Source organism: Symphodus melops (assembly GCF_947650265.1).
Source record: "Symphodus melops genome assembly, chromosome: 6".
Taxonomy (NCBI): domain Eukaryota; kingdom Metazoa; phylum Chordata; class Actinopteri; order Labriformes; family Labridae; genus Symphodus; species Symphodus melops.
In genome coordinates, this window is record NC_136696.1 from 3150060 (window position 1) to 3177122 (window position 27063).

At 47.8% G+C, this 27063-nt stretch overlaps 1 protein-coding gene across 1 annotated transcript; it reads left to right on the forward strand.

The window, feature by feature from the left end:
• The first annotated feature begins 5238 nt into the window (after positions 1-5238).
• On the forward strand, positions 5239-26930 carry LOC306825336 (solute carrier family 45 member 3). The gene is given in 9 exon segments (XM_079346028.1): positions 5239-5404; positions 14548-14896; positions 20729-20898; positions 20900-20920; positions 21006-21110; positions 21114-21675; positions 25019-25284; positions 25372-25419; positions 25421-26930. Coding segments are annotated over 8 exon segments (1710 nt in total). The 5' UTR covers positions 5239-5404; positions 14548-14748; the 3' UTR covers positions 25811-26930.
• The last annotated feature ends 133 nt before the right edge of the window (positions 26931-27063 follow it).

The window sequence follows — 27063 nt, forward strand, 5'->3', positions numbered from 1 at the left end:
CGTGCACAGTTACAGTTACACACACACACACACACACACACACACACACACATCCTCTGCTAATGGGATTTGTGTCCCACCCTGGCTGACGGTAAACGGCGCCCTGTTTGTGGACTTGTTTGTTTGACATTGTGAGTCTCCTCCGGAGGCTTGCAGGATGTGATTAAAATGAAGGAAGAAGCGTTTTGTCTTGATTACATGTTTCTTTTATTAGCGCTCTAAAGAGCCGATGATGGACATTTCTTATTTTCCCAGAAGCCCCGGAGTAACCTTCCGCTCCTCCGTCTGCAGTCATGGGTTACAGGCACGAAGGTTAAACGTCCTGTTGTGTTACGGTGTTGCTATCACGCTGCTGTAGAAGAAGTCGACGAGGAGGAACATGAGCACAGCTCGGCTGCAGGGCGTGATGTCCTCGCTCACATGATAAACATATGTGGACTGTCTCGCTGGATGTGTGTGCGTCATCGTGCGCGTGCGTCATCCTGCGCGTGCTCTACGCTTCAGAGGGAGCGAGAGGACTTTGCCCGCGTCGCTCATCTCCACCATCTGGTTGGTGTAGCATCTGACGGAGGCGTTAATCGCTGCGCCTCGGGGGCCACAGCTGCATGAGCGAGATGGACCTGTTGACGTGCGTCCTTAACGTCCGTCCGTCTGTCCTCGCCGTGTCCCTGCAGCTGGAGGGGTCGTGACCTTCGGGGTTTCTTGAAAAACAGCTGGAACTTTTCCCGACATCTGTAACGTATCTCCGCCCTGTTCTGAGTGACTGGAGGCTACCGCAGAGGGATTTGAAGGTTTCAGTCCGGTCTGTCTTTTAGTGAAGGTAGTGAAGGACAGATGTTTCACGACTCGGACAAAGAGCGCAGATTTCAGATTTGAGTGTTAAACAGCTTCATGTATGAGCTGTGTGAGTATCTAGCATTGTAGCGTCTACAGAGAGAGAGAGAGAGAGAGAGAGAGAGAGGTACAGGTGGTTGAAGTCTAGGTGTCGTGCTGTTTGTTGTTTAGCAACACGACTTAATGAAGGTTAATCCGCAGCCCGTTCAAAGCTTATCTAAGCAGCTTTCATTCGCTGCAAGTTTAACTACATGCATCAAGCTAAAGTAAGCACACAGTCAGAGGAGAGTCTTCACTGTGTTTAAGGGATGGAGCCCTTAAACACAGGGAACAGAAACAGGGGGACAGTGAGAGATGCAGTCTCCACATATGAACGTAGGTTTTGGCTCTTTTTTTGCATCATCAGTGAGAATAGTTTCATGCTAAATGTTTTGTTCCGTATTGAACACAGGAGGCCTTATCGTCCAGGACAGCTTCTGTGGCTCAGTCTGAGTTAGAACCTGGTCCCACTTGACCCCCCGCCCCCCCCACCCTAAGCCGGGTCGGGCCAGGATCCTCCTTCCCTTCGCTCGGGCCAGAACAGATGAACATAGAGCACGCAAAGTTCAACACACACGCTCAAAGTTCGACTCAGGGAGCAGCTGCACGGGGGACGTGCAGAGAGACGGTCAGCGTCAGGCCGGAGACCGGTTCTGAACCAGGGGGGGGGGGGGGGACGTGGGCAGACATGCTCAGGATCAGGCGCTACGACGTGGAGTCACAGAGATCTAAGACAGACTGCAAACAGGCCGTGACACATCCAGGCAGCTCATTGGCTGGTTTCAGTCGGGCTCCCGCCCACAATCAGACTGAGACAGAGATCTTTGTCCTGTCTTTATATGAACTCTTACAAACGATGAAAACAAACCTTTTGACCAGCTGAATGAAGTGTAAGAGGAGCCTGTATTGATTATTGAGTATTGATTAAGTGTTAGGGGACCATCCTTTGATGCTGTTGAAGCACAGAACAAAGCTTCCTCCTGAAGACGAGGAGACTTTAGAAAAGATGGTGGGTTTTGTAGTTTCTGTCGCTTAATGAAGGATGAAAATATCTTCCTGGATGTCGTTCCTGTTAGGACTTCTCTTTTGGAAGAAGCTTAATGCGGTCCAGCCAATGGGAAGCAGAGCTTGTTGAGTGAAGTATGTGAAGGAGGAAATGTGGGATGCCAGTGTTGGAAGTAGACAAAGGGTCGGAAACGCTCAGGAGCAGTGATGCATCACACTGATAGATCAGTGTTCAGAGGGATCCATACGTATGTCACATATCACCGCCTGCTTGCTTCTGTGCTGTGCTCATTTGAAGGCCTTTGAGAGACCATCAGACGAAGGCAGACTGCACGATGCATCTTCTGAGCGTGCGTGAGCCGACATAAGTCTGTGATCGGGGAAACAGGAAGTAGACGAGGACGGAGAAGATTGTGTGTCGTCTGGTTATTGTACGAGAAGTCGAAGTCGTTCGCTTGCTTTCGTCACGTTTTCTTCTCGTGCACTTATTTGCTGAGCTGAACAGCCAATCGGTTTGATTCCTCTCAGCCGCGCCGAGTCCGACCGACGCTGATTCAGCACGTAGAATTGGACCGTTGAACGGCACTCGCTCTCAGTCAGTCTCGTCTCCTCGGTGTGTCAGGGCCTTAACGTCTCAGCTCAACAGATTTCCCCAGACTTTTTTTTTTTTTAATGTCAGGGTTTCGTCAGATTGGGGACGGTAAACACAGATAGAGAGACGTGCTGGTCCCGGGTTGGAGAGGACGTGCACGGGCTGGGTTTGGTTTGGGCCTAAGCCTGTCTCTGGTTTGTAGTTCTCAGGGAAGCCCCCATCCTGGATAGTTCTGTTTACTGTTTAGTCCGAAACCCCCGAATGTTGCTTTATTGAAACAGTTTCAGGTCATCTCAGAACCGGGCTTTGCTGAGCCACGTTTTTAGGAGACCTTCACAATAAAAGAACATTTGAAAAGCTGCATGTGTGTGTGTCTGCTGTGTGCAGAATAAAGCTGATTCACAGATGGGATTGGTTGAAAAAGGAAAGCAGCCTTGTGTTAAGTATAAAGTATCTTTGTAACATCGTTGGCTCCTCGACGGATCGATTCGTAATTGAATTTTCTGATCCTGAGGCAGCGGTGGCGTTAGGACGGCAGCGTGCAACAGATGGTCGTTTGTCAGAGTGTCACAGTACAGCAACGTCTCGAGGTGTCCCTGTAGCGTCCTCCTGGAGACTGTTGTCTGTCTGCCGCTGGGACATGGTGGCTGAGGAAGTGCTAACCCTGAAGGGGCTACATGTTCAAAGCTATTAGGTATGTATAGACGCTCTGTGTTTCGGCGTCACATGTTTAACTTAAAGGTTAATTTGCTGTGATTGATCCTTGCTGCTTTGTGTAGCGTGCCTGACATTTCGGCTTTATTGGCTCTCTGCTGCTCTGCCTGGACAGCTCTCTTCCTCGAGCGCTGTGTCGGTTCTCTTGGTTTTGTCAAAGCGGGCGGCGGTGTGTCGTAGCTTATTCTGGGCATGTCGGGTTTGGCCGGCGTCGGAGGAGCCGAGGTTTCTGGAAAGTTCTACCATGGAATTAAACCCCGGTCTCTGCCTGCACAGAGTACATCACGCATCTTTAGCGAAGCTGTAGTCGTGCACACACCCCGTGTAAACAACAGAAAAACGTGTTGCAGCTAAGGTTTCCGTTACCACGGCAACTGTTTTTTTTTTTTTTTCTGGCTTGCAATTCCCCCCAAAATTGCTAACGAGCTCCTGCACGACTGTCCAACTTCCACAAATACATTCTCAATGACTCAGTCCAGAAAAGTTTACGTAGATCTGTTTGTTTAACGCAGTCCGCCGCTCTCCGGCTTTGTCGGCACTTTTTCAAGACGCCAAAAGGACCTGAGTGATGTCGGACTGGACGACTGAAGGTCTGTAAGCTTTGGTACCTGTTTTGAAGCTGTTGGTCACACGCAGCATCAAAAAGGTCTGAACGTTTTGTCAAACCTTGCGGGACATGGACGCCGTACAAAAATGCGTTTGTGCATTTTCGTCTCATTTAGCCTCGGAGCTGTTGAGGAGCCGTCAGCTCGCCGGGGACCAACGTGTCTGGTATGTGTGGAACTCGAGGCTTTTGGCTCACGGTATACCTCATGATTCTTCCTTCCTTACTGTTCCCTGGACTGACGCGGTGATAACTCAGCTGGTGTTTGAGTTTGAAGCTAATTATGTGTGTGCTATGCTCATTTGTACTTGGGTTGGGTGAGAGCCAACCACAGAGCAAAAGAATAAACCTTTAGATCTAGGGAAGCCATTGTTAGTCTTGCATGGTCCCAATTCTTCTGAACAAATCATTTTCATAAGTTCCGACTCGTAGATTGGAGCGGAGTGAGTGAAGACCCGGCCTCTCTCCAAAATGGGATTTTCAGAATTCTCTTAATTCCAGGCAGGCCTCTCCTGTTGCTGCCAGCAGCAGCCGTCCTCCGCACTCTGTCTTCATATTGATCTGCCTCCAGGCTCCACAAATGGAGATTCCTTAAAGCCAGCCGTAGTCTAATGACATTACTCAACACACCCTCAGCTCCTCCGCCCCAACCACAACCACCCAACCCACTTTAGATCTCCCTGCGCTCCACTTTTTTTTTCCTTCCTCTCAGTGTTATCAAATTAAAAGCTTTTCCATAATGGGCTGCTCTTGGCCTCCAGGCGTGGGGTACAGATATGGCAGAGAGGCTGGAGTGATAGTGATTCTGTGTGTGTGTGTGTGTGTGTGTGTGTGTTTCGGTGCGTGTCTATTGAAATAGGCTTATTCTGGGCTGAGCTGTTGAACCCAGAAAAGGGTTAAAGCAGTCCATGGACAGGCGGTCAAGCAGGAGTGTGAGCTTAAGGGCCGGCCTGCGAGGACGAAGGTAATGAGAGAGGCCCCTGCTCTGATAGGCAGATGAACATGATACTGGGTCAGGGGGTAGAACACAGAACTTTTAGGGAGTGGTTAGAGATAGTGAGAAAGAAGAGCTGGGGGCGTGGCCTCTGTGTGGGGTTGTGAGATGATATCAGTTCATTCTTTGTCTCCTAACTGCCTGTTGTGCTCCCAGTATACGGCACAGGTGAGCCAGCTTTATCTAAAGGTCACCATTTTAGCTTTCGTCTCCATATCCTGACAAAACCTTGAGGGCAAAGCTGAAGCGATTTTTTTTTTTTAAATTTTAGAGCGACACAGGCAGATAGAAAAGCGGCAGGATTCCTCAAGTGCTTTGGGATTTTCCCAATTCCCACCTTGCAGGCTGAGGCACAGAGGAGCGAGACGGAGGGAGGGAGTCAGAATAATGGGAGGGATGCAAAGGAGGTGGGCTAAATGAGAGAGGAGGGAACAGCCAGGGGACACAAGAAAAAGCAGCAGGATAAAAAAACAGAGTCAGACTTTAGAGCTCAGAGTTGAAGCAGGTGGTCAAAAGAGTCGAGTGAGAGGAGTGTGTTGATTGGACGAAGCGAGTGAGCAGCCTTTAAAATAGATTTCCATGCACGCCTAAGATGGACCTTTGAGCTTCACTACTTTGGCTGGTGAGTTTTCCTTTTCTTTCCTGTTTTCTCACCTCCTCGTACACGGTCCTCAAACACGTGGGATGTTCTCATGCTGTCGATCAGCCAAGCGTGATGGGTTTCCTCTCACAGTGATGAGGTGTGTGTGTGCCGTGTGAACTGGACGCCTGCATTGTGTGTTTTAATCACAGTGAAAGGTCAGCTGGACCTTTTTTTTTTTTTTTTTTTTTTCTAATTTAAGTAACGTTTGGGACAAAGACGATCCAGTGTGACTTTAACACGATGCACGTTTAACACAAGTCTGAATGGGGGAAAAAAACAAACAGCCTGCAGGGAGTCGTTTTTTCCAGTGGTTATGATCCTGATTTTAATTTTGTGCCTATGATGCAGTCGAGCTTTCATAACATCTGCAGGCCGGATCGTAGATTTATTAGTGTCTCCATTAATAACCAAAAAAAAAAAAAAAAAAGGAGTGAAAGCAGCTGTGTTGAGAAGGGTCCGTCATGTTCTGCAGCTTCATCACTTCCATCACAGATACAGACTGATTAAACCTTGTTAAAGTCCTGACTGCTCTATTAACTAAATGTAAACACACCTGATCACGCTTGAATGAAAACTCATTAGCGTTAGCATTCCCTCTTATTAGCCCTTTCACCTCGGCACAAAGGCTCCTCAGTGAGGGGAGAGCCGGGTGTCCGTGGGGAGGCACGTTATCAGCCACATTGACTCACAAGAGGCCGCATGACTGAACTCTGCTGCTCTCCATTGTTGTGCTATTTGCATGGGCCAGGATGATAACGGTCACTCCCTGAGCTGTGGCTGGATACATTCTGGTGTGGAGGCTTTACCTCGATTCACCCTGACACACACACACACACACACACACACACACACACACACACATACACACACACACACACACACACATACACACACACACACACACACACACACACACACACACACACACACACACACACACACACACACACACACACACACACTCCCTAATACCTAACCCAGCCTGCATTCCTCTCATGTCCACTCCTCAGATTAGCACTCTACTTTTCCCCACTCAGGATTTAAGTTTGGAGTGCGCTTTAGTAAACGGAAACGTAACGACGACTTTGTGATTTAAAATGGATCAAAATTAGGATTTGAAATCAGTGAGTCAAAAACAATGCTCTATTCCAGAGGGCGTTAGCTGCGCCGAAGAGGAGAGGCACGGTTAAAGCAAAGGAAGACGGGCACAAGCGTCATGATGCAGCGTGTAAAACGGCGCCACGCGTCCAAGCTGATTGGAAACCCTGCATGCCCAATAGAGTGCACGAGCTCCTGAAGTGACGGCGTGCGTTATGTTTGAACGATTTGGATTGATTAGCACGTTGACCCAACAGTTCAGGAACCAGAGGAGACGAAATCAGCTTTAGAGAAAAATCCTTTAAAAAGCTTTTCTGGCTTTCAATGCCAGGAGAAAAAAAAAAAGAGATTTCTCTGATTTGAAATAAATATTCAATGAATGAATTTATAAGAGAGAAAATGTGTTTCCACATCTAATAAGTCATATTTAAATATTATAAAAGATGTTTTTGGTTTTTGAAGACATCATGACTACTCGTGTTACTTTTGGTCAAATCAGACATATTCATCCATTCAGAGAAAACGTCACCTTTTTGTTTAAAGCTCTCAACAACAGCTGTGCATGTTATTGATGAGACTCAATAACATGCAGTTATTGATGAGACTGTGCTCTGGTCACTTCCTGTCAGCACCTGTCTGATCTTCTCACCTCGTGACGTCGTCTCCTCGACTTGCTCTGACTCGTGTGTCACACGCTGGACTTCACGGTGCTCACACTCGCTGTCATAGATTTAATCCAAATGATTGATGAATTGACTTCAGCCTCAGTTCTTTATGAGAACATGTCAGGTAGCCGTGATAAAATCGTACATGCATATACAACCCAGTATCCAGAGTGTGTGTTTGTCTCCATACAGTGTGTTTAATCACAGCAGTGTTAGCGAGTCGTGCACCGAGCTGAATATTGTCTCTGTGATGACTCCTGAAGACACTGATGGATCCTTGAGCTACGAGTTTCCTCTCATCTTTTTGGGTCTTTTAAGCTTCAGGGATTCAGTCTGAGTCATCGCCTTAATTATCTTCACGGATGGAAAGAGGACCTCACTTTTTTTTTTGGCACAGCGAGGATCGTCATTAGACCTTCCGAATGAGCCGAGGTCGTCTCCGCTGCTCCTTCAGGAGATGTGCAGCGTGTGGCGGGTTCTCATTTCACCAGGCTGGAGGAGAAAGCTTTGAAACGTTAGGTCGGTCACATGACTGTCAGTGAAAGGCAGGGTCGAGGGTCACAGGGACGGATGTGGGCTTAAGATTACAGGCTTGTGGGGGGGGGGGGGGGGGGGGGGGGGGGGGGGGGTTGCCTTTTAAGTGAGCAGAGTCCCGACACAAATCAGACTCTAAAGTTTTTATTGAAGCAGTTAAAGGAGTTCCGTGTTGTTATCCAGTCGTCAGGAACAGAAGGAAGCCGAGTGTTTGGAAAAAGGTTGTCAGAGGTCTGATGGTGTCCTCTTCTGGATGACAGGCCACGGGACGAAGGAGAACAGCCGGTAGAGGTGAGGGGGGGACGGGGGGGGGGGACGGTCACATGGATGACGATAAGAAAAGGTCACGTGTAAAGAAAGCAGTTGCAACCTTGCTCTTGAAGAAGCGTTTTGGAGGGCAGAGTGTTGAAGAAGCGGGGGCGGCTGTGGGGGGGTTTCTGGGACTCTTTATCTGTGTTGTTGCACGCAGAGCGCTGGAGAAGTAACAGCACAAGACTCTCTGAACTTTGCAAAACTGACAAAGTGACCGCAAACCACAAAACGTGACTGCAGAATGCATCAGTCAGCGTTTGTAAAGAAGCTTTCTGTAAATATTTGTGTTGCGCCTCGTCTGTGTGAACATTAGAAGAAAGAGTCGGCACAATGAAGCTGCTGTCCAGACGTGTCTTTAAGCTCTCTTAGGAGCGCTCTGTGCTGTGTGTGTGTGTGTGTGTGTGTGTGTGTGTGTGTGTGTGTGTGTGTGTGTGTGTGTGTGTGTGTGTGTGTGTGTGTGTGTGTGTGTGTGTGTGTGTGTGTGTGTGTGTGTGTGTGTGTGTGTGTGTGTGTGTGCGTGCGCGCGCGCGCGTGCGTGCGTGCGTGCGTGCGTGCGTGCGTGCGTGCGTGCGTGCGTGCGTGCGTGCGTGCGTGCGTGCGTGTGTTGCCCGCTCATTGCGTCACATCTGTTGAGGAAGATGTTGGTAAACTTGTGTTGAATCCTGCTCTGCTGCCATCTTGTTTTAAAGCTTTATTCTGGGCCTTTTTGGGCCTTAATGGGAGAGGTCGGAGAGGAGGGTTGAACCTGGGTCCCAACCCGCTTTAAGCCTCTCATCACTTTGCTTTAAGATAAGATTTATTTATTCACCTCACAGGCCGAGGACTGTAAAGTGTTAGGATAGCAGAAGAGGCATCGGGCTGCTGCTGTAACATGCGGCCACTAGGGCGGCGATACACTCATACTAATACACGCTCATGCATGACGTCAAATTCAGTCGATGGTGGTGCGTTTGTTGCTTCGTGCGTTGAGACGGCGTGCCCGTGAACGATGGGCATGTTTTCTTTCAGATCCTCCTACGATGTTGAAATCAGATGTTGTCTCATCACAGATGCTGACGGACAGAATGACAACATGAGTCACTGCCTCCATTATTAGATTCATTTGTGCTGATATGAGATTTAGTGTGAGGCTTAAGCGAATCAGAAAAGGACACGCCGGGGGGTCGAGTGAAGGAGCCTCAGTGTTGGGACGGAGAGACGGGGGGGGGGGGGGGGGGGGGGGGGCTTGTCCATCTTCACTGTGTTGTTAAAACTCAGATTACTGAGAGATGTGACAGTGAGAGAGAGAGCTGGCCTGCAGGAGAGAAGCCACAGGTGGTCGGACTCCAACCTCAGCCACTCGCTTGGAGGACTATAGCCATGAGGCATGCACACTGACCACTCGGCCACCAGCCCTCCTTCTCTGTTATGTTCATAAGGGACCGCTCCGAATGATAGAATATAATCCTAACATGTTTAGTGAAGTCATAAATGTTCTAATAATGTCGTAAAAAGTTTCAGATTCCGTCTGAAACGTGTCCATAGCGAGTGAACACACAGCTGATAAAAAGAGTTAAATACATGAACCCGGTCCAGCTGTGACAGCATGACCTGATGTGTTATATTATCTGTGTAAAGAAATACCGCTGTTCATGTATTGAGAGCTGAGAATAGGAAGCAGGTCCAACTAACAGCTCCTCCTTTTAGCAGACGGGCAGCAGCACGACTTCACAAAGTTACAGACGTACATCACATAGAAGATGACTGAACGCAGGTCAGCGTATCCTCAGAACCTCACAAGCTGCTGCATCGATCTGCAGCCAGCTCTGCAAGACCCAAGTCCAAACTCAGGCGCTCCCTTCCCCCCTCTAACATACCTGTGGGATTTTATTCAGGATGGAGATTTGTCATGCACCTCAGTGCTCTAAGATGCACACGCTTAGAGGAGCTGCGTGTTTCTCTAAAACATGGAGTAGCAGCGACATGATGTTTTAGAAAGACAACTTTCACTTCTTTATGAGTTCTGTCCTGCACAGGTGTTTTTATTAAGGGGTGTGTTGTTTGTCAGGTGTGATGCAGAGAAGGGACTTGTCCTGTTCTCCCCCCGTCACACTCGTGTGATATGACTGCAGCATCAGAAGCAGTGCAGTATGAATCTCAGCTCGTTTGTAACTGAGAAAGCAGAGAAGGAGAAGTAGAGAGAGAGAGAGAGAGAGAGGTTTGTGGGGAGTACGCCAGCCGGAGGAGCAGGCAGCAGAAAAGCGGGTCCTGCCGTCCCTCCATGCACGCGGTCGGCCCCCCCCCTTAATGTGCAGGAAGGCCGCCCTGCTGCAGCCATTCAGCCTGAGCCAAACACACAAGCTGAGCCTCCTGCTGAGGTTTCTGCAGCCACCGTGGCTCTGATGTCATCTCAGAGCAATTCCTTCCTCTTCCAGAGCCTGCTGCTGTCTGCTGGGAGACCCCCACCGCCACCCTGCCCACCCAACACCACACACACACACACACACACACACACACACACACTCACTCTATATCCTACCATCTGAACTCTGCGTTAATAAAAGACTTGGAAATGGACTTGATACCTCAGTATATCGCATGTCTCTCCCTGGCACAATGTATACAAAGCCTGTTTTGTATTGTACAAAAACGGCTCTGAGTCATTAAGGCTGTTTTTGGGGGGCCTGCGGCTGAATAGAGCTTGGTAATGGAGCAGTGGGAGAGCTGACAAAAGCAGCCCCCCCCCCTCTTCCCCGCGGCAGACAGACTCAGACTGTAGTATTTAAATGCATAAGGTGACAGTGTGTTTGTATTGGCTGTGGGGAGATGAGGGGCATGACTGGAACATTAACGTGGAGTCAGAAGTGTTTCAAACATGGCGTCTGCCCCTGAGATCTTCCTCCACGTGTCCAGTGCAGCTGCATCCAATCTGACTCCATGGCAACAGTATTTACATGTATATATATCAATGCATGCAACATATATCTCCACAGTATATATTGTGCAAAGGTGTTGGACACACGTGTCTGGCTCCTGCACTCCGGCTCACTCTGATTTCATGCAGGTATTTAAGTTCAGGGAGCTGACAGGGTAAAGTCAGGCTGAAATGTGCATGTGCAGCTCAACCCTGAAAACTTTGAGTAGTTTTTATATGCATGAAAAAAAGACTCTTTTCTCATTGACTTTACAACGTCTGCATTTACCACACTTCCTCCCTTTAACATGCTAATCATAGATGAGTGGGAATATGGCCTTGACGTCCATATTGGCCTTTACCTTTTCTGTCTGACTTTGGGGTGATGTAATAGGATGATAAACGCTCCACTTCCTCTTATTTATGCCACCTCTCTCAGTCCTTCCATCCTCCCTCACATCTGTCCTAGCGCCACTCGGGTCGAGACTTCAGCAACCATTCAATTAACAAACCTCTGGAATCTGACCCGCCTTCGGGCAGGGGTCCAGATAAAGCCGCGCCTGCTTGGCTGGACGAATCGGATTTCTCCTCCCCTGCCACTGAGGACCCTTCTGTTTTTGGGTGAGAACTTCTGACAGAGAGTCAGCTGGGGCGGCAGCAGAAAGCATTCACACTGAGACAGAGGAGCACGCAGGCATAACCAGTCGTGGGCAGACACGTCAAAAGACTCCTCTTAGAATGCAGGTCAGAGACGGAGCTGACCTCAGGGGTTGAGGAAGGACGAGGGCGAAATGCAGAGTTGAGGAGGGAGGAGGGGGAGCTGATTGTACGTGGACACGCACAGAATATGTTGGCAGGGGGTTGGAGTTGCTAGACGGGGCCGCAGGGCCAAAGGCTGGTCCCCTGATGGGTGTCTTTGAGTGTGCCTATGGACTGGCTGGGAATGAGATCTGACGGGTGTGAAATGGTCCCAGGCCCCTGCGAGGTCCGGCCTGCTAACACTGCCGCTTTGTGTGCCGTGCATTCTCAGAGCGCCTGAATATCAGAGAAGTCACGAAGGCCGGAGGAACTCTGATGACATCACTGATGACATGTGGATAACATTGTTGATTGCCGTGATGTGACAGGCACACGGAGGTTGAGACGGGCATTGTACGTCTGAGCGAGTGGCCGTGACTTTTACAGACAACTGCCGATGTGTAGCGACATCCCGAGCGACTCTTTAGTCATATCTTATTTTGTGTCTTAACATGTTGAGAACATGTTACCGAACAAAACAGACTTTTTTCAAGATGCACATTTCCTTGGGATGCGGCACGGTTGAATGAGATCACTGACTGAGCTGAGCTCATCTCAGTGATTACCCAAGTCTTCTGGAAAATGATGACATCCATTTTGCTTGCTGGCGGGGAACAGATGGGCAGCATTGGCAGAGAAATGTCACGGCGAATGCAAATATAGCACCTTGTTGTTTCTGGGTTTTTTTGCCGCTGTTCTGACTGTTCTTGCTCTTTTCCCTCCGCTTCTGAAGAAGTGACACCTCGCCGGAGGAGGAGGATGACGACAACGGTGATCTGGGGTTCCACTTTTTGTTTTGAGAGATGTGTAGATAAATGCACACAGATTAGAGGCAGTCTGATGGTGTTTGCAGACGCTGAACGATCTCTGAATTCATCTGAAGTGTTTCTGGTTCGTCGTTCTTCCAGTCGGACTCTCAGTAATACAAACTGAACTCTGGGTCCGGTTCAGGACGACGCGTGCCTTCTTGAATTAAATACATGAAATAGAGAATGTCGGCCATTGTCCCTGGAAGAATAATCCTTCAAGATGTGCTCGACTCGTCTGTCACTGTGAGATTTAGTGACTAAAATAACAAAGCTTTGACAGTTGCAGAAAACACCTGAAAAACTCCTGATTCTTCCAGGAGGAACATGTTTCACCCAGAGTTTCTCCTGTCAGACCCGTGGTGTGTTTTTGCAGCACGTCGGAGCGGGCTGGTGTGAGAACACAGCAGGATTTTCTCCAGAGGATTCAGCTCGTGTATCAATGGGGGGGGGGGGGGGGGGGACGTTACTGCTGCACGGTGCATAGAGTTTATGCATGCAACCGCTTCCATCTCGGTGCACGTAATTAAAGGTATTTTGTGGTCGACAATATGTTCTTCTCCACGGTGTGCTTGTTGTCGTCATCCCGTTGAACTAAACGTGGCATTGATGCAAATATGCAAAAATAAAAAAATGAAATATTCTCATTACTCCACAGTTTTGCTTCGTCCCCGTGTTACCTCAGCAGACTTCCCCCTCCTCCCATTCGTCTCCTGCTGTGAGGAGGAGCATGTGTGAACAGCCAGGTCAGGAGCAAGTCGTCTTACTGTTTATGATGAAACTCGACGTCCACTCTCTTCACTTAACTGTGCACAGCATCCCTCCCTCACATGGGACTTAAACTACCTCCTGCCTTCAAACCTGTGGCAGGCATACTGAGCTGAACAATGGCAGAACATTTGTGGAAGGCGGACTCAGAGAGTTTAATAATAGGGATAATGACAGGGCGGGAGAAGGAAAGGCCTCCCTCTAATACTACAGTCATTATAGAGTAGGAAAAGGAAGAAGTGGTGTGTGGAGCGAGATGAAACATTAGACCTTAAACTCTTTTTTTTTTTTTTTTTAAAGGTGGGTCTGTCAAATCTCCAGCACAGCATGTTTTAGGACTTAAAAAAAAAAAAGAAACCCGTGTGAGTGAAGCAGCAGGGGGAGAAAGTATTCTCCTGGCAAATGGCTCGTTGTGTGTGCCACGTCTCTGCAGCTGACTCATCTCCGATGTCCGCCTGTTGTTGTTCCTGCTGTCCTGAAGCTGTTGGTTGGAGATGGTGTATCAATATCAGATCCTCGTGACTGCTGCTGCTGCTGCTGCTGCTGCTGCTGCTGCTGCCTCCACGTTTCTGCAAAATATGTTTGAATGTGTTCTGACAAAAAGCTGCTGCACGGGAAAAAAAGAAGAGAGACTGTCTGAAGCTGTTTTCACACATGCACTCAGACAGACTGCTCCTGAGTGGGTTGTTCACACATGCACCTCACAGTGAGAGATTTTCACTGTTGGATGCGGGGGGGGGGGGGGGGGGGGGAGAGGGGGATGTCTCAGGAGGTGAGACATAACTGAAAGGACCACCCAGTAGTGCCCGAACTAGCAGAGTCCACTGTACAAGCATGTCATTTCATGTGGAATTATGTGCAATAATGAATAATTCATGTGGAGAATAAACTGGTGCTGGCAGGAGACATTAGAGCGGACAGTTTGCATGTTGGTGTTCACACATGAAGCGCTGCACCAAAGCTTCAGGAAGTTTTAAAGAAATAAAAATAGGCAAGTTTCCCAAACAATTCGACCAACACACAATGTTGAGTTTCAAACAGGGAGTAATAATGTTTGAGTTTTGTCTGTCACGCTGACCTGAGGTCTATGAACCTGGTGAGCAGCTGCCCTTAAAAACTCCTTTATTAGCAGCTAGTAATATAATGTCTGACATTCTGGGAGCTTGTTGTATGTGAACTGTGCAAACTTCTTTTTAGGTCACTTCCAGTTAAACTTGCCTGAACTTTCCTCTCGCTCTCCTTCTTCAGATCCAGAATGCCGAGAAGACGATGAATCGGCCAGGTCATCGGAGTCATCCACGGGTCTTTGCTGCTGTCCCTCCCCGACGGCCCTCCTGTCCTACCGGGGCACCATCTGCCTCCCAGAGCGCGCCCCCCTGTCCTTCCCCCCTCCCCTGTCCCCAGTAGCGGCCGTCCCCGAGGAGAAAGGCGAGCCAGCCCCCTGTAAATATGCCTGGATGGAGGTCTCAGTGGCGTCTCGTCCTGCTGAACTCCCTGACCTGCGGCCTGGAGATCTGTGTGGCAGCTGGGATCACATACGTGCCCCCGCTGCTGCTGGAGGCTGGGGTGGAGGAACGCTACATGACCATGGTTTTAGGTAAGGCCTGGATAAGCCTCAGGACTTTGCCTTAGTGTAATGTTTTGTGTCCTCTGTGGCTGCTTTCACGAGTGTCTTCTGTTTCAAGTCTTTTAAAAGTCTGTTTTGAATTCCTCCGAGAGCCGCTCACACACCCTGTAACACTCAGTCTATTGACATTAGGCTTAAAAGCAATACCACTTTATTGATTTACTCTGATTGCTTTGTTTGCTGTGGTTAAATGAAAGCCATAATACAAATGAAAAACCTTTTCATTAGTCTCCACTGACGTCACGAGACCGAGAACTGTAAATCAAAACTGACTCCTCCCTCTTAGAAGTTAGTGTTTTTTATGAATCAGTTTTACACATCGAGGTGTGTCCAACATTATCCAGTGGCGGCGGCGTTTTCCCGGAGGCGGGTGCGGGATGTGTTTGTGAGGAGGCGTGGCTCTGCCTTCAGGCTCCTGTCGTCTCTCCCATTCAGCTCATAAAGACATAATTGAGGCTGTTACACAAATCAGCGGCCAAATCACCTGTTTCTTTTGTCAAGTGGGTAATCAGGCTCTAATTTGAAGGCAGCAGGAGGCCGAGGTGCTGGAGGACGAGCCTCGATCTCCAGGCGGAGACGCACACTGACACGACGTCTTGAGAGAACAGGAGTTACTGAACCTTTCTTTACTATTCATTTGTGACGCTATCCTGCAGGGTAAAGCCAGCCTGTAGTGGTTGTTTTGATTTATATCGGTTTGTTTTTCAAGGCACATATTTTAGCATCCTCATTAAAGGCAGGGTTGGTCATTTCCTCCAGATCCACTTTTTAAGACGTTGGTTTAAAAGACAGACCTGTGACTACTCATGACAGAAATGAGTAACTCATGTGCTCTGAAAAAGTGAACAAAGAAAGTCATCTGTTGCAGTTTGTAAGCCTGTAAAAACTTCGACCAATGACTGCCACGAGGTACCAATCTTATGAACCAATCACACGCCTCCCTGTCTTGCTGCTCGCTCTCTACCCCTTAACGTGCACAAGCCCACATTCAAAAAGCGTCACGATGACGGAGTTTAGTTTTTTTACACGATGCCAGGGCTGAGCTGGACCAACGGAGCTCGTGCACGTAAGCGAGGGGGCGTGGCTTCAGAGGGAGCACAGAAGGGAGGGGGTGTAGACGGAGCACTGAGAGAATGCTACTTCTAAAATCATGCTAGTTCTCAAAAATGACCAACCCTGCCCTCAAATGAAGTGTCGCTGAATATAAATAAAACGTTTGCGATTCAGGAAGATTTAGCTTTAAATTCAAAAAATGAAAACACTCCTCAGCTTGGTTATTCTTGGACAAATGTTTCATAAAGAAATAGATTAGCATATTATCATCACAGCTGCATGATGAATAAGTAAAGAAGAGTTATCTAATAAGTCTCTGCTTTGTAAGTGCTCTTTCATAAGCTCCTCTGAAGTCCTCACTGTCGTGTGTTCTTCTGCTTCATGTTGGTTCTGTCGAGAAATTAGCATCAATCTGGGACTATAAATGGCAGTAAATGTAGGACAGTGTTTGAACAGAAGAACACTGAGATTCATGCACAGCTTTCACCATAGCAACACTGTACAGGCATTGTAACCATGATGTGAAAATTCATGGTGAAAAGAAATGCAGGAATAAAAAGGTCTCTGTTCCAGACGTTACACTTTTTTGAAGAAGGGTTGTATATACAAAAAAATCTGTTTTTACAGCACAAATACACATTTACATCCTGGTACAAAAAAGGAAATAGTTCTGATTGGTCACTGGCAAACTCTGTATGGGGGATACATTTTTTGATAACGCATCCGCTTTGATTTTTATAAATGATCAAGTTATTCAAAGTTAGCTGTGTAGCTGACTTGATTGACAGGTGGGCGGGATGTAACGGTTTGTCAGGAAGTTTAAAACCCGCCTCAGCTCTCAGTCTGTCGTTTTAAGGTGAGACAGCCTTTCCATCACGGAGATCGCCATCGATGGGACTCCAGCGCCCCCTGTAGGAACAGATGGCTGATGGCACTCAGGCTTCACCCGTTAATATTTACATGTCTATGGCAGGGGTGTTCAAAGTGCGGCCGGGGGGCCATTTGTAGCCCCCGATTTTCACCTAATAATCAGAAGATTTTGCCCTTATTCAGATGAAATATTTATTTTTTCATGTTAGCGAGGCGTGAAAGATATTCTAAAATAGAAAATGTTCAGTACCATTTTTTTTCTTTGACTTTTTTCCTTTTTTTTTGTAGCTATTAAAAAATGAACCGATGCATAATTTTTGTAAACAAGCGAACTGTTGTTAAACCATTTAATAAACTAAACTAAAAAAAAAAGAAAAAAATGAACCACATTACAGACTTGATTCTGAGAAAAACAAATTAAAAAGACATAAAAAAAATCATTGATTCTCATCTAACAAAAAAAAAGAAAAAAAACATTTTCTCTCTGCGATTATTACATTATTGTGTATTTACGATACTTTTGTCGAGGTCAAAATACAGAAAGGTCCTTACAGTATCATTTAAAAAACAAATAACATGCTGCCTTTCTTACACGACAATTTTTGCACGTTTTTGCACTCTGGGCATCTGTGTCACATCACGACTAACTGACTTTAATATTCAGCCTTCAGAATCATGCAGAGGTGAATTTTAGAGATCCACTGATCTCGACTGACTTGTAGGTTTTTTGTCTCTTCGTAAAAGATCAGACACATTGCCGCGGTAGGTATCATGCCGTTAACCTTCTGTGCTTCCTCCATGTCCAGGAATTCTGGGAAGAGCCGTGAAAAGCAGCTTCATTTAGCTCTTTGTGTGCAGCGCAGTCTCGTACATCAGGCAGAGATGCACACCACAAACGCTCGAGGGAGAGTGTGTGCGTCTGATGACCGCTCCATCATGTCTGGCTAACGTCTAATTTAATTTAGTGTCTGCTTGTGCACTCGTGGCCTCAGATTCAACTTTAAGGTAGACGCTAACACTTGACCTAAACATTCAGACGGACAGGTTTGTTTCTGTAAAAGCTCCCAAATTAGAGACTTCTACGTACAAACAACTAACACTGTAAATATACATCTGCACACTGTAAATACCTTCAGCAGTAATGTGAGGAGTTACAGTATCCTGTCAGCTGAGATAGCTTTCACATGCTTCACTAAAGGCCTCTCTTTGAGACATTGTCTTGTGACTCTACAGCTTTACCGAGCTGAAAGGCTCCATGCGGATGACAGAAGTGTGTATTCAAGTTAAAAGATGAAAAAAAAACAAAAAAAAACCATGCACTTCTATTTTCCTGTCTCGTAAACACAGGATGAAGTGATTTCATTCGAGCCGTCCTCCTGAACAGCTTGTGCTGGGAGCCAATCTGGATATTGCACTCAGCCTCATCCTCATCTCTCTGTATTATAAAGGAGTGCCTGGGTGTTATTTGAATGAAGACAGATAGTGTGTCTTGAGTGGGTTGAAGCTAATTTCCCCGAGCAGTCGTGTCAAGTTCTCAGCCAGCTGTTTTCTCCTTTAACTAATCTCCATTTGTTGGCTGCTTTCTCCTGCAGTTGTTACTTTCTGTCTCCATTTTCCTCTCTGATAGCGGGTTAGATAATGAGCTGTCCACTTCTCTTGGTGTGTGTGTGTGTGTGTGTGTGTGTGTGTGTGTGTGTGTGTGTGTGTGTGTGTGTGTGTGTGTGTGTGTGTGTGTGTGTGTGTGTGTGTGTGTGTGTGTGTGTGTGTGTGTGTGTGTGTGTGTGTGTGTGTGTGTGTGTGTGTGTGTGTGTGTGTGTGTGTGTGTGTGTGTGTGTGTGTGTGTGTGTGTGTGTGTGTGTGTGTGTGTGTGAGTCCAGCTGTAGATGCTGAGGACTGTTATGACAGGCCTCCACAGCTGCAGTGAGGAGAGAAGTGATGGAGGCGCTGACTGCCGGCTGTCTTTCTCAAATTGCCTGCCTGTCTCGTTTTCTGTTCTCGTCCTCGGCGTTCTCTCCAGACAACACAAACACACCACTCGTCTCTTTGTCCCCGCGTTTCAGCTTCCTGTCAAACTGTCGGAGGACTTTTGTGGGATTCAGTCATGGAGTTTTTGTTTTTTCTTTTTCTGGTGGACGTTTTGACCACTAGAGGCACTGTAGAGCAACAGTTTCATGAGGCAAAAGTCTCTAAAGTGATTTTATTTTTTTTGCAATCATGTGCAGGAGAACAATAAACGTAGACGTCACTAGGCTTGTCTGTAAGAACTATTCCACAAGGTGCCTTTGACAAGTTCGACTCTCTGCAGAATATTGGGACTTTTTTGGGGTTTGCACGTGTTCTAATTATCCTGACCTGATTTCATGTGGAGGCAGAGCTGAGGGGGGGGGGGGGGGGGGGGGGGGGGGGGTTACCTCCAGGCAGCAGGCCATCTGTAGGAACAATCTCCAGCAGTCAGAGAGGCACATGTAGCTCACCCCCTGCTGGAGCATGAACACCCGTCGACCAATCACAGAGGCTGCTGACGGCCACTGCAGATGATTTATCTTTGTAGGAGACATTTAGAAAATCTTGGAAGATATCAGTGGAAACTCAGTTTGTGATTTTAAGTGTTTTCAACCAAATATTTAAGTGTGTCAGTGTTATTGAATGAAATTTACACCCTACATTTGTAAATTCATATTTTACAGTACAGCAATATATCATCGTCCTGCTGTCTTTTCTGATACAATTATCTAATTACTGGTAAAAAAAACAACAAAAAAACATATATACTGTATATTTTGATAAAAATAAATCTACATGAATGAGGAACAGAAGTTAATTGGCAAAAGAGGACGATGACGAAGACGGCTGAAACATTTCCGAGCTGTGAAAAGAAGTTAAGAATTGAAGTGTTTTAAGTTTTGTGTCCATTACGGCAGTTTTTTTTTGTTTTTTTTTTAACAAAGTCAGCACCCATTGTCAACACACTATAGCGTGTTCAGCACTTAGATGTGCAAACACACCCTGAGCCTCAGGGTTTGCCTCGGTTTGCCTCACTCTCCCTCGCTGACCAATCGAAATCAAGCGATAGGACGGGGCATAGTCGTAAATAAGGGACATGGAGAGTGGGGAATGTTGTGCTGAAAAAGGAGCCACAGGTCGGATTCCTTCGTGGGACCAGAGCCTCCGTACATGGGGTGCACCCCCCCAACCACTCGTCCACCGCCGCCCCCCCCCCCCCCAGGGCGAGATTTTGCTTTGCTGAAGCTGCTTTCCTTTAGTTTCATCTTTTTCTTGTCGTTATCTCCTTTGATGATGGAAAATATTAAGCACACAGAGCTATTTAAACCCATCAACCTAATGGTCACCAAGGAATGCAGAAGATAACTTTTGTAACCTAGCAACCGTAAATGGTGGCGAGAAGCATTCTTTAAGCCGAGGTGGTGGGCGGAGCAAGCGTGGAAAAAAAGCTGTGAGTGGACACAGGCCGTCCATCCTGTGCTCGACCTGTAACCCAACATGCAGTTCATCAGAACTAATCCTGTTCTTTCATTACACATATTAAACATATAATATAAACATAACAAATACAACAGGGAGGCAGACATGAGCATTTGATGAGGAGGAAGTGATTTAAATGAGCTGCAGATGGTTCTGCCCCCTGGTGGTTTTAGACACATGGATGTCTCGCTGGTCACAGTTCGCAGGCTTGAGGTTAGTTCAGAAGTAAGAGAGCGTTTTGTTTCCTGCTCGGTTATTTATCTGAGGTTTTAAAAGTTAATCATATACTCATAGAGAGAGAGAGAGAGAGAGAGGCGTTTTAAATCATCTAACAGTCCCTGTGATCCTGGTCTATGCTTGTCCCTGACTTCTTCTCTGTTTTTTTTTTCTTCACAGGTATCGGTCCGGTGCTCGGCCTCTTGTTCATCCCTCTGATTGGCTCAGCCAGTGACCACTGCAACAGCAGTTACGGCAGACGACGGCCGTTCATCTGGCTGCTGTCTCTGGGAGTCCTCCTGGCGCTCGTCATCATTCCCCATGCTGACGTGCTGGCTGCACGCCTTGCCTGGGGGGGGGCGCACCTTTCAGGTCGGACACTTGTCAAAGTCTCATGGACCGACTCTGAACTGTTCGTGGGCTTTCTCTAACATTGTCTCTGTACCCTCTGCTCCAGGTGGGCTTCCTCATCCTGGGAGTGGGGCTCCTGGACTTCTGCGGGCAGGTTTGCTTCACACCCTTGGAGGCTCTTTTGTCGGACCTGTATCGGGACGAGGAGGACTAGGACTGCGGTCAAGCCTTTGCCATGTTCTCCTTCATGGTCAGTTTGGGAGGCTGTGTGGGTTATTTGCTGCCTGCGCTGGACTGGAGCAGTGGGCTGCTCTCTGTTTACCTGGGGGGCCAGGCTGAGTGCCTCTTCACCCTCCTCATCCTCATCTTCATCTCCAGCGTGCTCATCACCATGAAGGTGTCTGAGGAACCGTCGTGTGCCGGCAGTAGCTTGGTCGGATCGGGATCTCTGCTGGATAAGGGCGCCGGCGCGATGGAGGCGGGCCGTTGTGGCGTGCCGCGCTCGTGTTGCTACCTGCTGAAGTGCAAGCTGAGGCTGCTGAAGTCCGGACCCCTGCTGTGCCTGCTGAGGACTTGCTGGTCTATGACCCCGGCCATCTACAGGAGCTACTGCCACGTGCCCAGGGTGATGAGGCAGCTGTGTGTGGCTCAGCTCTGCAGCTGGATGGCCGTCATGTCCTTTATGCTGTTCTACACGGACTTTGTGGGGGAGGGCCTGTACGAGGGCGTTCCCAGTGCGTCACCAGGAAGTGTGTCCAAGCAAAGATATGATGAAGGTCAGCACGTCAAACTCACTATAGAGAAACATGTTCACTTTAAATGTGGAGCAGGATTTATCAAACTCTCAGCAGAAGAATCTGACCTCCTAATTACCCTTAAAGCACCTTATGAAGCTAACTTCCATTTTGCTGCTGGAACGTGAAACCTTATAAACAAAGCATCTGCATGCTAACCTCTTAAACTCCTCAGAGCCACCCCATGCTTTCTTCAGCATTGTAAAGTCAAAATGGCGGTGTGAGCCTTCTTCAGTCATTTCCAGGTACCAAACCTGTAATTAAATAATCAATTTACGAACAACAATGAAAATAAAATCAAGTTTAGCTGGCGTCAAACGTGGGGGGAAACGTAGGCATGAATTGCATTGGGAGGGGGGGAATGCTAGTTCCAAAAACGACTCTCTTCGTCTGTCTCGACAGGAGACTTTTTTTTTTTTGCGTGAAGTGGAAATTCGAGACCTTCCTCCTGACATGTCCTCCCCTCCACCAAATGTCCTCCCCTCCACCACATGTCCTCCCCTCCACCACATGTCCATGATAACTGGCACAGGGTCCATCCTGTCTGCTGCGTCCCAGCCGGGCGGCAGGATGCACGCACATTCCTCAGGCACAGGTGGAGGACGCAGCCTCGGCCTGTGTTCCTGCATGCCTACATACCTTCCCCCCTGACCTTATTCTGTGTCCTGTAAAGACGTCGGGCACAGACATCAATATGGACTCTCAGAAAAGACATTACGTTGCGTGTTGAGCACGTTGTGAGTATGCTCAAGCCATTCCATAAAACTCTCAGGTATTACTTTCCCCCTGTGCTCTTCACCAGTGTTCACACATATACAGGCCGTCTTTATCCTGTTCCTGCTCTTCATACCACTAATCCTATGCCTTCATTCTTAAGCTTAAATCTATCCTTTAGATAGAAGGTGTGCGGGGCAGATAGACCTGTCGGTGGTAAGGAGAGCCGAGCATGGCGGCTGATGTTGGAGAACAGTAAAGAGGATGAGTGGAGCTGAAGTAAACAGATGTGAGGCTGCTGTTCCTGCACACCTACAGATGTTTTCCAAAGTCTCTTTTTGTTGAGCGACGAGCCCGACTCCATCTCCCATTATCTCCTTTCTTTTTACTATATTATTATTTTCTTTTACTTTTTTTTATCCTGGCTTCTCATTTCATGACTTCCTGTCCACCTCTAATCCCTTTCTTTGACCTCCCCTCCCTCCTAAATCTCTCCTTTCAATCCCTTTTTCAAACATTCCCCTCGTTCTTCTCTCTCTCACCTCCCTTTCTACTACTGTTTGCTTTTCACTCTACCCCCTCTCTCTCACACTCTCTCTCTCTCTCTCTCTCTCTCCCTCTCTCTCACACTCTCTCACACTCTCTCTGTCTCTCTCTCTCTCTCTCTCTCCCTCTCTCTCACACTCTCTCTGTCTCTCTCTCTCTCTCCCTCCCTCTCTCTCACACTCTCTCTCTCTCTCTCTCTCTCTCTCCCTCTCTCTCACACTCTCTCTGTCTCTCTCTCTCTCTCTCTCTCCCTCTCTCTCTCTCTCCCCTTCTCCCTCTCCTTCTCCCCCCTCTCCTTCTCCCCCCTCTCTCACTCCCCCTCTCTCTCTCTCTCTCTCTCTCCTTCTCTCTCTCTCTCTCTCTCTCTCCCCCCCCCCCCCCCCCCCTCTCTCCTGTACTCGCTGGACCTGGAGGAATGTCACACTCACAATGAATTAATGTCAAGAAATGAGCACAGAGAGAGAGAGAACATGTTCATTCAAGTCAGGTAGACGTCTGAAGTGTGTGCGAGGCGCGTTTCTTCCTTCTGAAACACAGCGGATGTTATGAAGCCTGCAGATGTTCCTCTCCGTCAACATTGTTCACTGTGTCTGCAGAAACAGTCCTTACTGTTTTCAGTAGCAGTCTGGCTCCGGCCCACGTCTCCTTGGCTTGGACTTTTGCTTTGGGTTAGCTTCTTACTGGGCTCAGAAGCTTTTTCTCTCCAGGAGAAATAGGATCCACATCCTCCTTTCTCAAAAGTGATTTCTGCTCTGCTGCTGAACTTTTGACCCGACAGTGTTCACCGAGAGCGAGCCCAGAAATAAACGACCGAGCAGACTTGTCTTCAGCCTATTCAGCCATGGTTTAATAATTCAATAAAAATAATTACAGCGTAGAATAAACGAGACAATGAAAGAGGAAAAAAACTTCAATTGGAAAATGTTCCTACAAGGACAAAAATCCCAAAGTTAACGTGAAGTTAATAAAAAACTGAACAATGGCTCCAAAATGCTTCCGTTCTGTCAAACCACAGAAATATGACTTTTCATTTTCTACAAGAAGTTTAAAGGGAGAATTCAACCTTTTACTTACGACTGTAGCGTACTGCTGAACTCAAACATCCTTCAAATCTACGGTTGAATCTTTGAGTGTTTCACTCTGAAGTAACCTGAAACGCCACAGACAAACCTGTCTTTGCTCTTCGGGGTTGAGATAGTTCAGCCAGAAACAGAAAATGTCACAACATCAGATTAAAGCTCGTCTCAGCTGAAGTCAGGATACATAAGCAGGAGGCTTCTCCTGCTCTTTTTTTAAAATCAGACCTCGTTAAAATACTTGTCTCACTGGTGGACTTGGACCAGAAAGGTCCCTGTCTGTGGGGGTCTTCCCCTCCCTCACATTTAGAAGGCTAATGTTGTCAGTCCATTTCACCAGCTTTCTGTGGGTCCCTCCTCCTGCAGCAGGACATGATCCGGAGGATTCGCCTCACGCGGGTTTATTCCCTGTGAGCGGTGCATTGCACACCATGAGGCCTCTCCAAACACACACTATATCCCCAACACATCCCACTGTTGTATATATGTTCAAATCAATGGGTGAAATTTCACCTTTTAAACACATTTTTAAATGTTTTTGGAAGGAATCTCACGACCATCCAGAACAATGTCTCTCGTCCCCCCCCAGGGGGTCACGACCCCCACTTTGGGAACCACTGTCATAGAACGTAAGTGCGCGAGCGGGATGATGTCCGTGCTCGTTATCAAACAGCCACGTGCGACCCCCCCCCCCCCTCGCTGTGAGGTTCATGTCCACAGCCAGGTCAGGAGGAAATGTCAGGTGTGTAAAAACAGCGCGTCTGTGCGTCTTTCAAATGATCGCGACGGACGGAGTTTCTGCAGAAAGTTTCCGACCAGACGACGCGTGAACACGATCCAGCATCATCACATCTGGATCTTCTACACAGCGTGTCTGACAGTCTTTTCAAACATGCACGAAACACCAACAAAAACCTCTGTGAGCTGCACGTGTGAACGCAAACAGGCGAGGGCTCACTGATTCTAACAGGTGATGCGTTTCCTCTCAGGTATCCGGATGGGCAGCCTGGGCCTGTTCCTGCAGTGTGCTACCTCAACCTTCTTCTCCCTGATCATGAGTCGCCTGGTTCGCCATTTTGGCTCGCGCTGGGTCTACCTGAGCAGCATGGTGAGCTTCACGCTCTCCGCCTCCGTCATCTGTCTCTCCAAAAGCGTGGTCCTGGTCACGGTGATGGCGGCTCTTACGGGCTACGCGTACGCCACTCTGCAGACTCTGCCCTACACACTGACCTGCCACTACCACAAAGAAAAAGAGGTCAGTCAAGATCTCGCACTTTCAAACTGAAATGTGTGTTGACAGATTGTGTTCCCGAGGTTAACTGTGTTTTCTCTCTCGTTTCAGGTGTACATGCCAAAAACCAAAATTAAAAGCGCGCATAAAAATGGTTTAAAACGCCAACTCGGTGTATTTGACTCCTGCTGAAGGCGAGGATGGACTCAACAACAAAACGGGGACTCCCTACGGACAAGCCTTCTTCAACCAGAACGGTTACCACCCGGGTCAGTCGCACAGCGTGAACGGCTCTTCTCACGGCGCCGGTGTCACTGACCAGGAGGAGGCGGAGCCTGAGTTTGAGAAGCGTGGCGTGGGTTTGGACTTTGCCATTTTAGACAGCACCTTCCTGCTCTCTCAGGTGTTCCCCACCCTCTTCATGGGCATGATCGTTCAGTTCGCTCAGAGCGTCACCGCCTACATCGCCTGCTCCGCCATCTTCGGCGCCGTCGCCATCTACTTGGCCCGTCAAGTCATCTTTGACCAAAAGGACCTCCTCCGCAGCTGAGACGGCAGAGGATGAGGCGTGTGAGGGACGGATTTACAAAGAATCAATCAGTCATCGGACAAACCTCAACAATGCACTACTGTTTCCAGAATGCCTTGCTCCAGATCTGTGTGTCAGATCTCAGCGCGGAGGTGTGTGTGTGTGTGTGTGTGTGTGTGTGGAAGCGGGCTGTGTGTGGTCATCTCTCACAACGTTTCGTATTTTTTGTTGTCATTCTGTTGCGTTTCTTTTTTTTCCTCAGGTACCAAAAAAACAGATTTACTGTAAAACTCATCGACCTCATGAACATTTCGAGGCTTTTTAACCCTGAGCTCTCCACAAAGTACGCTCCGTTTGTACTGTCTGTTATTGGCTTCAACCGCAGCATTAACAATCACATCCGAGGCGACTCCGGGCCACGCTGTAAGATGAGGATGTAAAAAAAAAAAAAAAAAAAAAAAATCTATATTATATTTTTCTTTTAGTCATTAGAGGAGGCCAAACTTTAATTTTAAATCTTACATTTTCTACAGTACAACTCTTTTAAGTAAACACCTGTTAAGTGCCATGTGATCTGAACTCCACGCCCTCAGTTTGATCCTTCACATCGTAATAAACCGTGTGACAGGAAGTAACCCCCATGACACCATCTGGGTTAGTCTCCCAGTGTTGACAAAGCTCCTGCAGAGCTGCAGGGGGGGGGGGGGGGGGGGGGGGGGGCGTCCATGTACATCAACTTTTTGTATGCATACCCCTTTAAATAACCAGTTGTACTCTGACACTGGTCCAGTCTAATGTGCCCTCCCCATCAGCCATCATCAGTTTGACTCAGTATTTTAAAACAAGCTTACTGGTTATCCCTATGGGAGTATTTTATGCAACCCACTGAGGTCATTGCCTGTGCTGGTTAGTGTTTTACTGGAAGTTGAAACGTCCTCTGTGTGGACGATGGAGAGGTGACCCGATGACCCTGGTCTCAGGTTAACCCATCGTCCTTGTGCCACTGGTGAACACTCCCTGCTGCCTCAGCCCTCATGTATAACTGCATGTTCAAATGACAATCTGCAAAACATCCAGATGAGCTCGTTATGTAATGCTCTACAGTGTGTGTGTGTGTGTGTGTGTGTGTGTGTGTGTGTGTGTGTGTGTGTGTGTGTGTGTGTGTGTGTGTGTGTGTGTGTGTGTGTGTGTGTGTGTGTGTGTGTGTGTGTGTGTGTGTGTGTGTGTGTGTGTGTGTGTGTGTGTGTGTGTGTGTGTGTGTGTGTGTGTGTGTG